This window comes from Rhipicephalus sanguineus, chromosome 4, assembly GCF_013339695.2.
Source record: "Rhipicephalus sanguineus isolate Rsan-2018 chromosome 4, BIME_Rsan_1.4, whole genome shotgun sequence".
Classification (NCBI taxonomy): domain Eukaryota; kingdom Metazoa; phylum Arthropoda; class Arachnida; order Ixodida; family Ixodidae; genus Rhipicephalus; species Rhipicephalus sanguineus.
In genome coordinates, this window is record NC_051179.1 from 45,167,204 (window position 1) to 45,179,206 (window position 12,003).

Below are 12,003 nucleotides of genomic sequence, written 5' to 3' on the forward strand. Positions count from 1 at the left end.
CAGTTTTACTGCAGTACGTTTACTGTAATAATACAAATCACAACGAGTAGTAATTCCATCTTTCATATTCGCACCGAAATACACAAAATCTCCCCCCAAAAGAATTTTTTATTGTAAATAAAGTTTATCTCTCTCTCTGATGCATCAAGATTGCCACGATCGTGCATTTTTAAAGATGATGCTGTTCTGCACATTTGCAATCCAATTCCTCCCTATTGCCAAATGAAATGCCGGCCTTTGTACATTTCCAGAGCCAATCAGAGAGGCATCGTATACAAGCCGTTTCGGCCAGTCAGGACTGACAAGATGGTGACAAGTTCGACATCATGAAGGAATTTGGCTACGTCCCGACACCGGAATAACACTCGCGAAGTACCTTTGTCCTTACTTATAAGAAGCCGTTGTTGCACATTGAAAGTTTTCGAAGCTGGATGAGTTCAAAAGTTTGGTTATGTGAGAGCGTATACTATATTCCGTATTTACAGATGAACAGTTGATCATATGTGGCAACCAGCGCAGGCCAGCCAGGTGTGCTCTGTATAAACCGATTCCATCCAATATTGGGAAGCCACAAGAACCATAATAGACGTGCATTTAGTGCCGACTACATACGTTATTTTCCTTCTTTTTGCTTCTAATTCTCCTTTCAATCACATTATGCTCAGCAGCTCCTTTACTTGGTGCTTCACTGTACGACAGGAGCGTGAGCAGAAATTTATTCGGGAGGGGGGGGGGGGGGCACTCCTTGATCTGATGTGGGGGCCGGGCAGGCAGATGTCGTCGAGTGTCATTTTGTGCTCTGTATGCCATGGTGAAAAAAAAAATCGAGGGGGGGGGGGCGTCACAGGCCCGGTGTGCCCCCCCCCCCTACTACGGGCTACGCCACTGCTGTACGGTTTCAACGAACTCATAATATACTTGTACTCAAGCAACTTCGAAATGCATCGCGACGATGCCTGTAGTCGGTTACAACATGGTCACAACCTAAGAAAAAATACAAGCTCCGCCCCAGAACTGCGGTGCCTGTCATTCATCTGTGGAGGAGAATCGTGCTAGGGGCTTTGCGTTCTAGCCATGAGCACTTCTTCGCTGCTAATGTAAATACTACGCATATGATGAATTAAAAGTTGGTCGTCCTTTCTTAAAATATTACGTTTGGCTCAGCAGTGATGTCGGAGTTTTTGCTGAATTTTGCCAGGAAGTTCAAGCTTTTGATCGAAAACCAGCGACACGAACATGTTTATATGGGAAAATCACCTACCTGAAATACGCGAGACGTGCTTGTGTCATGTTGTGTCATGTAATTGAGCAAACGCCAATAGATGAGCGCGTCTATGCGAATTCTGTCTCGGTTGGAGAGCAGCGACGGCTGTGGGCGGAGCTTAAATTGTTGCTTAGGCTGTAGCCGACTATGAATAAAGTAACAATGATGTAATGAGTACGAAACGAGAGAGCTGAAACGGGAGAAAAGAAAAATGCTGCCGTGACACGCTGCTGTTGTCTAAACGCGCTCTCCTTCAATTGTTCGCCGGGCATTATGTGGAAATCAAGGAACGATTAATTACGACGTGGTTATCATTTGCATATAACCGTGCCGGAAACGGCGCGCACGGGGCCCGAGGCCCTTGACCTCTAGACCAGCGCGCGGCGCGAGAGAAGTTGATGTGGAGCAAGTTCACATCAAGATATGCGCGCGGCCGCCACCAACTTGCAGCCACCGATAAAAATAAAGAAAACCTTTCAAGATGCAAGATGTACAAATCGCTCGCTTTATAAACAAGCAAATAAACGGGAGCAGGCAGCCCGCGAAGCCCGTGCACTTAAAATAAACACCAAATGGCGCAAAATATGCCAAGTTTATGAGCGCGCGAACGGCAAGTCAGTGCTAATATGCGAATTCTCCGCATCGAGTTTACGTCGGCACGCGGGCCAAAGTTTATACCGAGTTTCTCTTCGTGAGCGCGTCCACATTTTTGTTCATGTTTTTCCCATTTTATGCGTTGGCGCGCCCAGTAGTTCGCCTAGACACGGGACGAGTTTCCCGTTATGGCTCTGCGGTTCGCCAGCGACACCGCAAATATTTATGGAGGCAGACCCGGCACGGGCAAAACGGAACAGGCCGCATCCGCGTCGCCTTTGCCACGCCCGCGTTCACCTCTTTTATTTTTCCGTTGTTTTTTTTTCCTTTATGCGCGGCGCATTTCGCTCCGCATAGTGCGATCGCCGGTTATTACGAACAGGGCTTGCAAAACGCTCCCGTCTACCCGCGATTGCACTCGCTTGAGGATGAAGACGCGAGCGGCTGGACAGTCTCGAAACCTCTCGAAGCGCGAATCCTCGCATTTTGTGCCCGAAGGCTGGTAACAATAAACACCCAGAAAAAACTGAAAGCTTGGGTGCGCGCACGAGTCAATGGCCTATTCAAGCGATGCGCCCCTGGGCGGTGACGTCATGCAGCCGAGATAGAAAATAGTCCGTCCCACTCAACGTTCGGCTTTCGGCTACATTTCTGCCGTATTCCGCATATATGTGGCTCTGAGAGCGTTTCTCGTGAGATGAACGACCAGTATTGACTCCATTTGCACGCCTGTGAGACCCTGAGAAACGAAATTCTTCAGGGGCGCATGAATACAGCGTCCCGTCGCGCGCAGGTACGCGCTGCTGTGTGTGGACACATGCGTTGAGTGTCTTGCCGTTTGTGTGTGTTGCCGGTTTGCTTGAAGTGTTGGAGAGTCCGTCATAGGATGTTTACACTTTGAAGAGCATTCACTGTGAGTACGCTACCGTTTTTCCCTCCCGGCGTCGTGGCCGATTGATCAAACTTCGTCTCGGCAGGCGCTACTCCGCGCGGAGTTTTGTCACGTAAACACAAATGTCGCTCGGAGCGGCGTTAGGCCTAACCTATAAAACCGGCCTTCAGGTGCAGCCGCTCTCTCCGCTGCACTGACCGCTCCTTCGGCAACTTTGCTGCGGCGGCTCGCGGTGTTTTTTTTTTTTTTTTTTTACTTGGCTCGCCAATTGTTTCGGATGGCCTTGCCCAAACTAAGAGCATCGTTTTCTAATCCTCAAACTCACTGTTTCTCGGCCAGTTCATTTTATGCGGCGCGCCGTCAACTTGTCAGTTCCTGAGCGTTCCCAGAAAGTATCAACAAAGCAAGAAAAAGGACTCCGATGGAGGCTGGTTTGTCAAAAGCCGATGTCAACGCCCAACTCGGGGAGGGGATCGCGCTTGGAAGGAAAGAAAAAAAGGCGTGACAGGCTTGGAAACTCGTAGTTAGTCTGATGCGATTTCTTTAGTGAAAGTTTTAAAGTATTCGTACTAACAACACCGCGGTAGGTTCTCGGTAGACGTTTGCGTCCTTTTCTGTGGGCGGCTTGGTCTTTCTATGAAATCGGACATCGGCCGTCTCGCTAGGCGCTGGCTGAGCTGTCACGATTGCCCCGTTTCTTTTCCCCTTCCAATCGCGTTCAAGTTGCCGCTTGGAAAAAATGCGTTGTTGCTCCATCTCGATCGCGTTCCTGTAGTAGGCGCCAACTAATCTGCTGGGTTTCACTTTAACCGCCGGAAAGAAAGTTCTACATCGCGGCCGCAGCTCGACATTCCGCGTCTCTTTCTTTCTCTTTATTCAACCTCGTGTTGGTGTGTCGCTGCACGCACTGCTACGAAAGAGAAACCACGCTTTGTTAGGTTGATGGCGTTCAGTGTCATCCGACAACAGCGCGTTGTACGGATTGCATGACGCCGTTTGAAGCCTCGTCTCGATTATTATTTTTTTAATTTGCCGCCGTCTGTGTGTTTGTGAAGGCTGTACGGTTTCACGCGACGCTCGGAGGGATGTGCATTGTTTGGCGTGGTGTATGTGCGCGCGGCAGAACTCCGACGCGCCTTGACATTGCCGCGTTTCCCGAGTCGGTGTCGACTTGCAGCTGAGAGTTCGCACGGTCTTCCGATTCAAGGACGGTCGTTTGCAAGGGTGCCCGACATTCTTTTTTATGTTAACACGAAGGCAACCCACGAATGGTGGGCTCTCGCCTCAGTGTCGTCTGCTGGTCGTCGTTCTGTCGCCCGCAGTGTGAAATGAGAACATTCGTGCTCTGCGTTTTCTTTTTTATTTTTCCTCTTCTCTAGCACGCGCACGCAATACTCGCCAGTTTTGCTTCGCGCCTAAAGCGTGTCTTTGTTCGTCTATTTATTTACTTTTCGTTGCGTTAGCAGCGGCGTTGGCCTCTGACTACGTTTCACGAGAAAGCTGACACCTTGCGCTGCGATGCTTCTTTTTCTTTTTTTTTTTTGTCTGTTCAGGCGAGACACGGTTGCGTCGGCAAAAGCTAGCGTTAGAAAGCCAGGGCCAGCATTCATGTGTGTAGCGTAGCAGTCCACACACCGCACACGAAATATTTAGAAAAATATTTTTAAAAACGTGTGTCCCAACGGGCGCCTGTGGTTTCGAATTCTGCTCGCTATGTAAAAAAAAAAAGAAGAAGAAAAGAAAACGTTGCAATGTTATCACAAAACGCGGTTTGAGAAAACAGCCCGGTTTCATTTCCTGACAGTGGGCTATATCGTTATGTTGAGATACCTGTGGAGCTAATGTAAAAAAACAAAAACAAAAAAAACATGCACACAGAGTAGTTTTTATAAGATTGTGCTTTTTTGACCAAGCTTGTGAATTATATCAAACAAGCTGTTGTATAAAAAGTGACATACAAAGAAAGGCAGGTCAAAGACGTACTCCACTAATGAAAGTCTAGAAATTATCTGAGAGCCCTGAAAATAAATTTTTCAATGCCATGCAGTACTACTGTGTTTTACGATAACAGCGAAAGAAAAATTAATGTCATAATATTTGTGGGCCACTAAGAAAGGTTATGAGAGCAATATGTTTTGCCTTTCATTGCTCTTCGCTCAAATCCGTTCTGGCAGCGTTTCTGTCGAGTCATGCTGAAACGTGTTTCATATTGCGCGTATTTGTGTAAACCACACATGTGCCTACAAAGTCAACAACAATTCGATAGGAATTAAAAAATTTTTATACAGGCATGCGCTGACAACTTAACCCCACAAAGACCAAATGCTATTCTACGTCGAGGAAAATTATAAAAGGCTCCACCTTTATATCTAGCCATAGAGAGTGCACTCGAAAAAGGGAGATTGACAGAGTGTATTCGTTTAAAAAATTATGAAAATGTGCATGCAGTAGAACGCAGTAATCAAATAATGACTTAATATGGGCCGTGCACTGCACGCAACTGACAGCTAGCACCGGGACATTAAAAGCACTATCGTATGTCTTGCCTTAGATTTCTTTCCTGCACGTAAATGGTAATTTTGAAGCATCACACTCGGGGCAGCTAAAAGGATCTGTTCGGCTTTGTTGAGCGAACTGGAAAAAATATTAAGTGCATGAGGCGCAAGCTATTGTTGTGAATGCTGTCAAAGCTGCTGCTAGTACATGATGTCTTTCTTTCCATGTCCGCATTTGTGGTGCGTGCCACCGTTGGAAAATTCTGTGATCATATTTCGCGCTACAAATGAGAAACTTTCGATGTCGCCGAGTTGACCAAGTTGTCTTTGTTATCATTAAGTCTCTCCCTGAACATCAGCATAAAAAGCGGCGATCAGATTTTATTTACAACCTGAGTTTTCAAACGTCAAAATGAAAAATGAGCACAAACTGTTCAGTGGTGACAGCGACTTGTCGCAACGGTCTCGTCTGAACTTCAAATACAGTTGGTGTCGAAAACGAACAGTCACTGGAACAAGTTTTACTTAGTTCTGATGCACTACTTTCTACCAACCTTTCAAACTTTTCTGTTTTTATTTATTTGATGACCTTTGTCATCGGTTTGTGCATCTGCACTATCGCTGCAATCGACTGTTCAAAGCAGTTAGCAATAAGAATGAAAGAAAAAAAAATCCCCGTAAAATGTGAGTCATTGATGCTTCACGTCATTGCGTGAAACTCCTAGTAAATTGTTGATGACTGCTTGCCTCCCCCTCTAGAACTTTTGAGATAAAACTGTACAACAGGGACATCCCATATGCCGCTAGAATCAAGCCTTTTGTAAAGGCTTACTTTCTTTCCTTTGTCAACGCCTTCACATGTGGACTGTTAAGTTGCCTCGTTTAATGCCAAACTACCATGGTAGCTTAGGAGGTAAAGTGTCACTGAGGACATGGGTTTGATGTCCTGCTGCATTTTAGTGGGGGCGAAATGCTTTGCAAGAGCTTCCGTGTGCGTTGATTTAGGTGCGAGCTAAGAGTGGCCTAAATGAACTCAGAGTCCCCTGATATGGTGTGCCTCATAATCATATCATGATTTTGGTGCGGTAAATCCTATTGTTGAATTAGATCACACCTATTGTATGCCTGTCGTAAGGCATTAAAGAAGATGTTGAAAGGTGAATCATGCTGTTCTACAATATCAGGCATGTGTTCATGCCTCATAGCAACCATGCTTGTGGTTCTCCTTGTGGGGCAGAGACTTCTGTGCAATTTCTTTTTCAATCTTTTTTTTTTTAATTACGATGTTTTCTTTAAACATGGCTAGCCCTTGGAATGCTAAACTTGTGCTCGTATTTAATCATTGGCCTTGTACAAATTCATGGAGTTTTTAGTATATTAAAGGGACACTAAGGGGAAGCACTAAATCAAATTATACTGATAAATTTTTCTATGAGAACGCTGTTGTCGTTAATTTCACCATTATATATTTGTTATTAAAAAAAAGAATTAAGGTCACAGTTTTGTTCAATATCGCACCGAAACTTCAGCTCCTGAACGTCAATGTGAAGTCACAAATATCAATGCTTTTTTTTTTTTTTTTTGGTCACTTCGACTCAATAAACTTCCTGAAACCTGCAGTGTTAGGTCTCTTTGGCTCCCTTTAAGCACAGTGTAATTCATTTCGACCAATAAACAACTACGTAGGCCTTATCAGAGAGACAGTCAAAATCTGTGATGCCACAGCCAGTTGGCATGGAAACCTCAAGGCTGCACTGCCACCCGTATTTCTGTTTCGCATGTTTTCTCGCTTACCAAGTGTCTTCTCACGACAAGGGTGATGCTTTCTGTGTTACGAAATGGCAGTTAACTAATACAAGAACAATCACTTTTCTCTGTAGTGTTCCTTTAATTGGCAGGTACATGGGAAAGACGTTTTCGCCATCTGTGCCCTCGCTTCACAGGCGCAGACAGCCTGCACGTGAAGAGTTAGCTGTCTGGCCAGGCCAGAATTAGCACCTGGAGTGCCGCAGATAAGGGACACTTTTGTTGTGGCTATCTATCTCATACCTGCCCCGAAGCTCTCAAAAGGTTGAGTTACCAGGGCTCCCCTTCTGTCCTGTGCTTTTATTTTTTGCTCATAGCCATAGAATTGCCCGATGCGGGCTTTCGGGTTTCTCTGAAGTCACGTGCAGCTGTGCTCGTTTATGCCGCTTGAAGCTTTTTCACAGACTGATCAGTGCGTGACTAAAAGAATGGTGCTTGTTTTCAATGTGCAGGCCTGAATAGTGAAGATGCTCAAGTTCATCACAAAGAAGTCCCAGCACGTCAGTGCTGAGAGGCTCAAGGTGCAGCGGGAGCTGTTTGCCTTCAACAAGGTAAGCGCATAAAGTTGAACTCTGTATTGCAAAAAAATGTCAGCGTTGCCCGCATTGATCACTGTCCTTCCCGCAGAGAAATTGCACAAGTGCTCCATCCAATAGCGCTTACTCATTTTCCTGAGGTCAAGCACTTCTGGAGTGTTTCGGATAGTCTACTTTCCCATGCAGACACACGTTTGTTTTGCTGGTTTTAGGTTGGAAACTTGAACATCCTGGAAAATTCCATCAGTGATTCTGACATCTCTGCTCAGTCAGACAATATTTTAGGTAGCAACGACAGACCTTTACCTCTTAATGTGTGCAGTATTTACATTAGCCGAGGAAAAGTACTCATGGTTTGAGTGGAGACCAGATAGCAAGACTGTACTTCACTGGTTAAGGCCCGGCAGGTGTGCCGGCATTGTGTGGGCGGAGCTTCCATATTTTTCTTAGGCAACAGAGTATAGTAGCATTTCTGTTACCAATAGTTCGGAATTATACCACTCGGCAAACATTCTAGGGAAGCAAAGAGGATCATTTTCTGACGGTGTCATCATATCTAAAGCAGTTTGAAAGCAGTATTGCAGTCTCTGCAATTGCAAACCTGTTTTTGGAATACTGCTCTATTTCAGTTGCGGGAACTATGGAAGTTTATTGCTACTTTCTGTGGTGTCACAGGGGTTTGGTAGTTGAATGCCGTGGTGCTGCAATCGCATCGTTAGAATATTACTTGCATGTGGTTGGCTCTTCGTTGTTAGCCTTGTTTGGGCAGTATGATGCACATTTCTATTTGCCTTCAACTCTGTTGCATTTCTTTGGGCACAGATGTCAGCGCCTTTATTATTTTGTTGGTTTACCCGGCTGGGTTGTGGTAGAGTGTTTCCTTAGTGCTTCTACTCGCTTTGCTGTGTTACCTAGTTGCTAATGATCACCTTTTGGTTGGTAACAGCTGGGCGGGGTGCTTCACAGGCAGTAAAAACAAAAAAAAAGAAAAAAAAGGAAGAAGAGTGCTTGTACCAATCTCACGCATGGTCTTTCGGCAGCTGACTAAATCGTGACGTGACGTTGCCTCGTATACCCGTGGTTACGACTTTTCCTAGTGGTCAGAGGTAGCATCGGAAGGAAGAAAAAAAAAAGGCAGTCGCGCAAGCGATGAGACATCGCGCCGCTCTCTTAGCATTGGCAGGCTGCCCAGTCTGTCTGCCTCTCACCTCCGTGAAGGCCGCAGGCGCGAATGCCTAATTGCTGTGTCACCGAGGAGTAACCTGATTTTCCGGTGCCGCCGAAGTGCTGCACATGTCAGGCCAGGGGTCAAAGGTCGTGTGGCTGCGGGAGGTCTTGGTGAGGGTGTCACTGGCATTTCTTACACATGCACTCTTCCCATAGTCTCTCTCTCTCTCTCGACACTTATCTTCCTATCAGTGTTGTTGTTTTTCCTTGGATGGCTCGTTTCAGCTGTGTGAGGAGGGTGTTTGAGCTAGATAGCCGAGATAGCTTTGACGTATCTTTATGAGCACTCGGGCATTTTTTTTTTTTTTTTAGTCACGTAAGGCTTTCGATAATGTATCTTTCACGATTTCTTTTGTTTTCTGATCCGTGAGCATACATAACGGAACAGAAACGAGGAAAAAAGAAAGACTCCCGTGTCGAAGTCCTCAGCTGCGATTATTCGAGTGGGTTTTTCTCTTTTGTTTCCTGTATGACTGCATTTCACTGGACTTTGATAATGTCACTGCTTTGCTGAGCCCTGTGGGCGTTAAGGAAAGGAATGCTCAATCTAGCTACTTGCAGCGGATGGGGGGGGTGGAGAACTGGACAAAACAATCGGATTGCAAATAGTGCAAATTTACGGCCCGTTTGACGCAGGAAAGGGTGGCAAATACTGATCCCTGGGGGGGGGTGGGTTATTATCCTTTAACATGCTTGGCATACTAGTATATTATTGCTCTCAGTCACCTCTTTTCTACAGTATGAAACTATTCACTTGTTCAGTCATAAGTTGGTATGCACAGAAAGAAAAGTTAGTGGTTTGTAAATTAAGCACTTCTGTTGACTTGCACAGTGAACTACAGTATATGACACGCTGAACCTACATGTCAACTCACACACTAATGCCACTGACAATTGATTCTGTGAAAATAATTTAGTTATATTCTTGGTGTCGTGATGGAGAGGAACTCAGAAGGCAGGGAAGGAGGTTCACTTTCAGGCACTAGTTGGGGCTAGTGAAGGTCGTGTGTGTGTTCGCAGTAAAGCGTGTCTTCTGGTAGTGTGAAAATTAAAACAATTAAATTTCTCCTACCTTCTGTAATAACGAACCGATTTGATGACTTGTTGTTCTGGAGTGCTCTCTAAACGTGCTTTACAAACGACAGTGTCACTGGAATTACTGATGAAGCCAGGTGAGGGGCTGAAATAACAACCGTGATGTTGACTGTATGCTTTCTTTCTTTTTCTTTTTATTTTGCTGCCTTGTGTTCAGTCTTGCCCCACAGTATGTCACAAGTTAATGCTCTGCAGAAATGATTTCTTTATGCTGTATGGACGATTAACTGAAGCGTTTATCTTCGCTTGCATGCAACAGTAGGGCACTCTTTGCTGTTAGGTGGGCAGCTAAACAAATCTAGTTATAAGTAGCACTGAACCAAATTATAACAGATGAACATATGTAAGTGAGGGCAAGATGGGGTCAAATTATCTAAGCATAGCTATCTTCTAATTAGTCACTTTATTTTTTCTGGAATATCATTTGTGGTGAAATTTTAGCCACCTTCCAGAACACGGGCTGTCGAATTTTCCTTTCTTTCACTGCTGTATCACATGCTGAGCTTTTCAGAAGAAAATGATCATTAAGATTGACTCCTGAAGAAATAAACGGGCTCTCAATTTTGTGAACTACAGTCTGCTGACATACGAAGACATAATACTGCCAGCACAATGATGACTAAGCAATGAATGCTGCTGTAAATGCACTTCGCAGATGCACAGCGAATAAATTCACTACGACACAGCAGCTGCCGACATAATCCCGTGGTTCAATTTCATATCTCTTTGGCAGCCGCTCCCGAGCAACGTGAGTCACCTCAGCACAGAGGCAAGGCACGCAGAATGGGGAGGGTTTCTTGTTTGTTTTGCTTTCTTCTTGGCTGCGCATCGCATCCTTGCGCAGGTGTCGCAGCTGTGATCTGAGCTCTGTCGTAGCGGCGGCAGGTGTTTTGCCGGGTCTCGTGCAGCTGAGCCTTATGCGTCGTCGTACTGTCGGGATCCTCTCGCGGCTGCCGGAGAATTTTGTTTCTTGGGGTGACGGATTTGCGCAAGTGACGCCTTGCTCGATGACAGTGATGTTTGGGTGTACACAAATGTCGGACCACGATGGCTCAAGAATGCTTTCATGCCCGTGCATCTGTGACAGAGAGAGACGAAAATGTGTCTTTGTACTTGAATACAAACACTTGTACCAAAGGCATTGAGTGTTTGTTTGAAGATTGATGTCGCTACAGTTTCCTAAACATCTTAGTCACTTGAGGAACAGCCGAGTTAGAACCAATGTGTTGTTAACAAAGCAAGAGCCGAGCCCAAGGTTACTCTTCTTCTCAAGTCCGCTTGCATTCTGGAGAGCTTCTTCATCGTCAGCTTGGTTTTCAGCACAGGCAGAAACGTGACAGTACTTTTAAGTAATAACAAGTGCAAATTACTTGGGACGGAATAGAAAACACAAGCACCATGGCAAATGCAGTTTTGCGTACTTGCTGCTTTGAGTTTTCCTTATTGGCATGCACACATTTACAGTGGGAGCTGCACGATGTTTTCCCTAGAAAAGGGCTTTCTGAAAAATAAAGAAACACATGTATTTGCTTTATTTAAGCATACTGCAGTTGGAGCACCAAGTTGGTCGATGCACAACAATACACTGTGCAATAAACAATTCAAAACTGTATGAAAAACTGAAAAATAGAATATAAAAATATATCTTATTTTGGGAGGAGAAATGGTTACTGCAGTAGACTCTCGTTTAAACGGTACCTGAAAGGACCAGGAAAATGTGTTCCGTTTAGCAGGAGTTCTGTTTACTGAGAGAGGAACAGGGGTGCAGAATCCAAGGACAAAACCAATTATATTGGAGGCACTTGTTCCGTTTAAGCAACGGTTCCGTTTAGCAGATTTCCGTTTACTGAGCCTACTGTATTTACACTGTACTTGAAACTTTTTTTTTTTTGCCATGAAGTGCCTTTCTGTTTTCTTTTTTTGCTGTTTCGGTTTTGTTTTATTTTTCCCATGAGTTCACACTTCATACGGGTATTTCGTGAAACCATTGTTTGCGGCATGTTCAGTCGGATTTGCAGTTGGGTCACGGCTACGATTTTGGTGAATTTGAACATTTGAGATTGAAGATTTGAAGGTGCAGGCATCAGAAATGCA

At 45.0% G+C, this 12,003-nt stretch overlaps 1 protein-coding gene across 1 annotated transcript in view; it reads left to right on the forward strand.

The window, feature by feature from the left end:
- Positions 1–2,625: 2,625 nt before the first annotated feature.
- Positions 2,626–12,003, forward strand: part of LOC119389880 (lethal(2) giant larvae protein homolog 1-like) — a gene marked incomplete in the record, with an annotated part of 82,123 nt that continues 72,745 nt past the window's right edge. The window contains 2 exon segments of the mRNA XM_037657294.2: positions 2,626–2,771; positions 7,504–7,602. Coding sequence (XP_037513222.1) covers positions 7,519–7,602 — 84 coding nt within the window.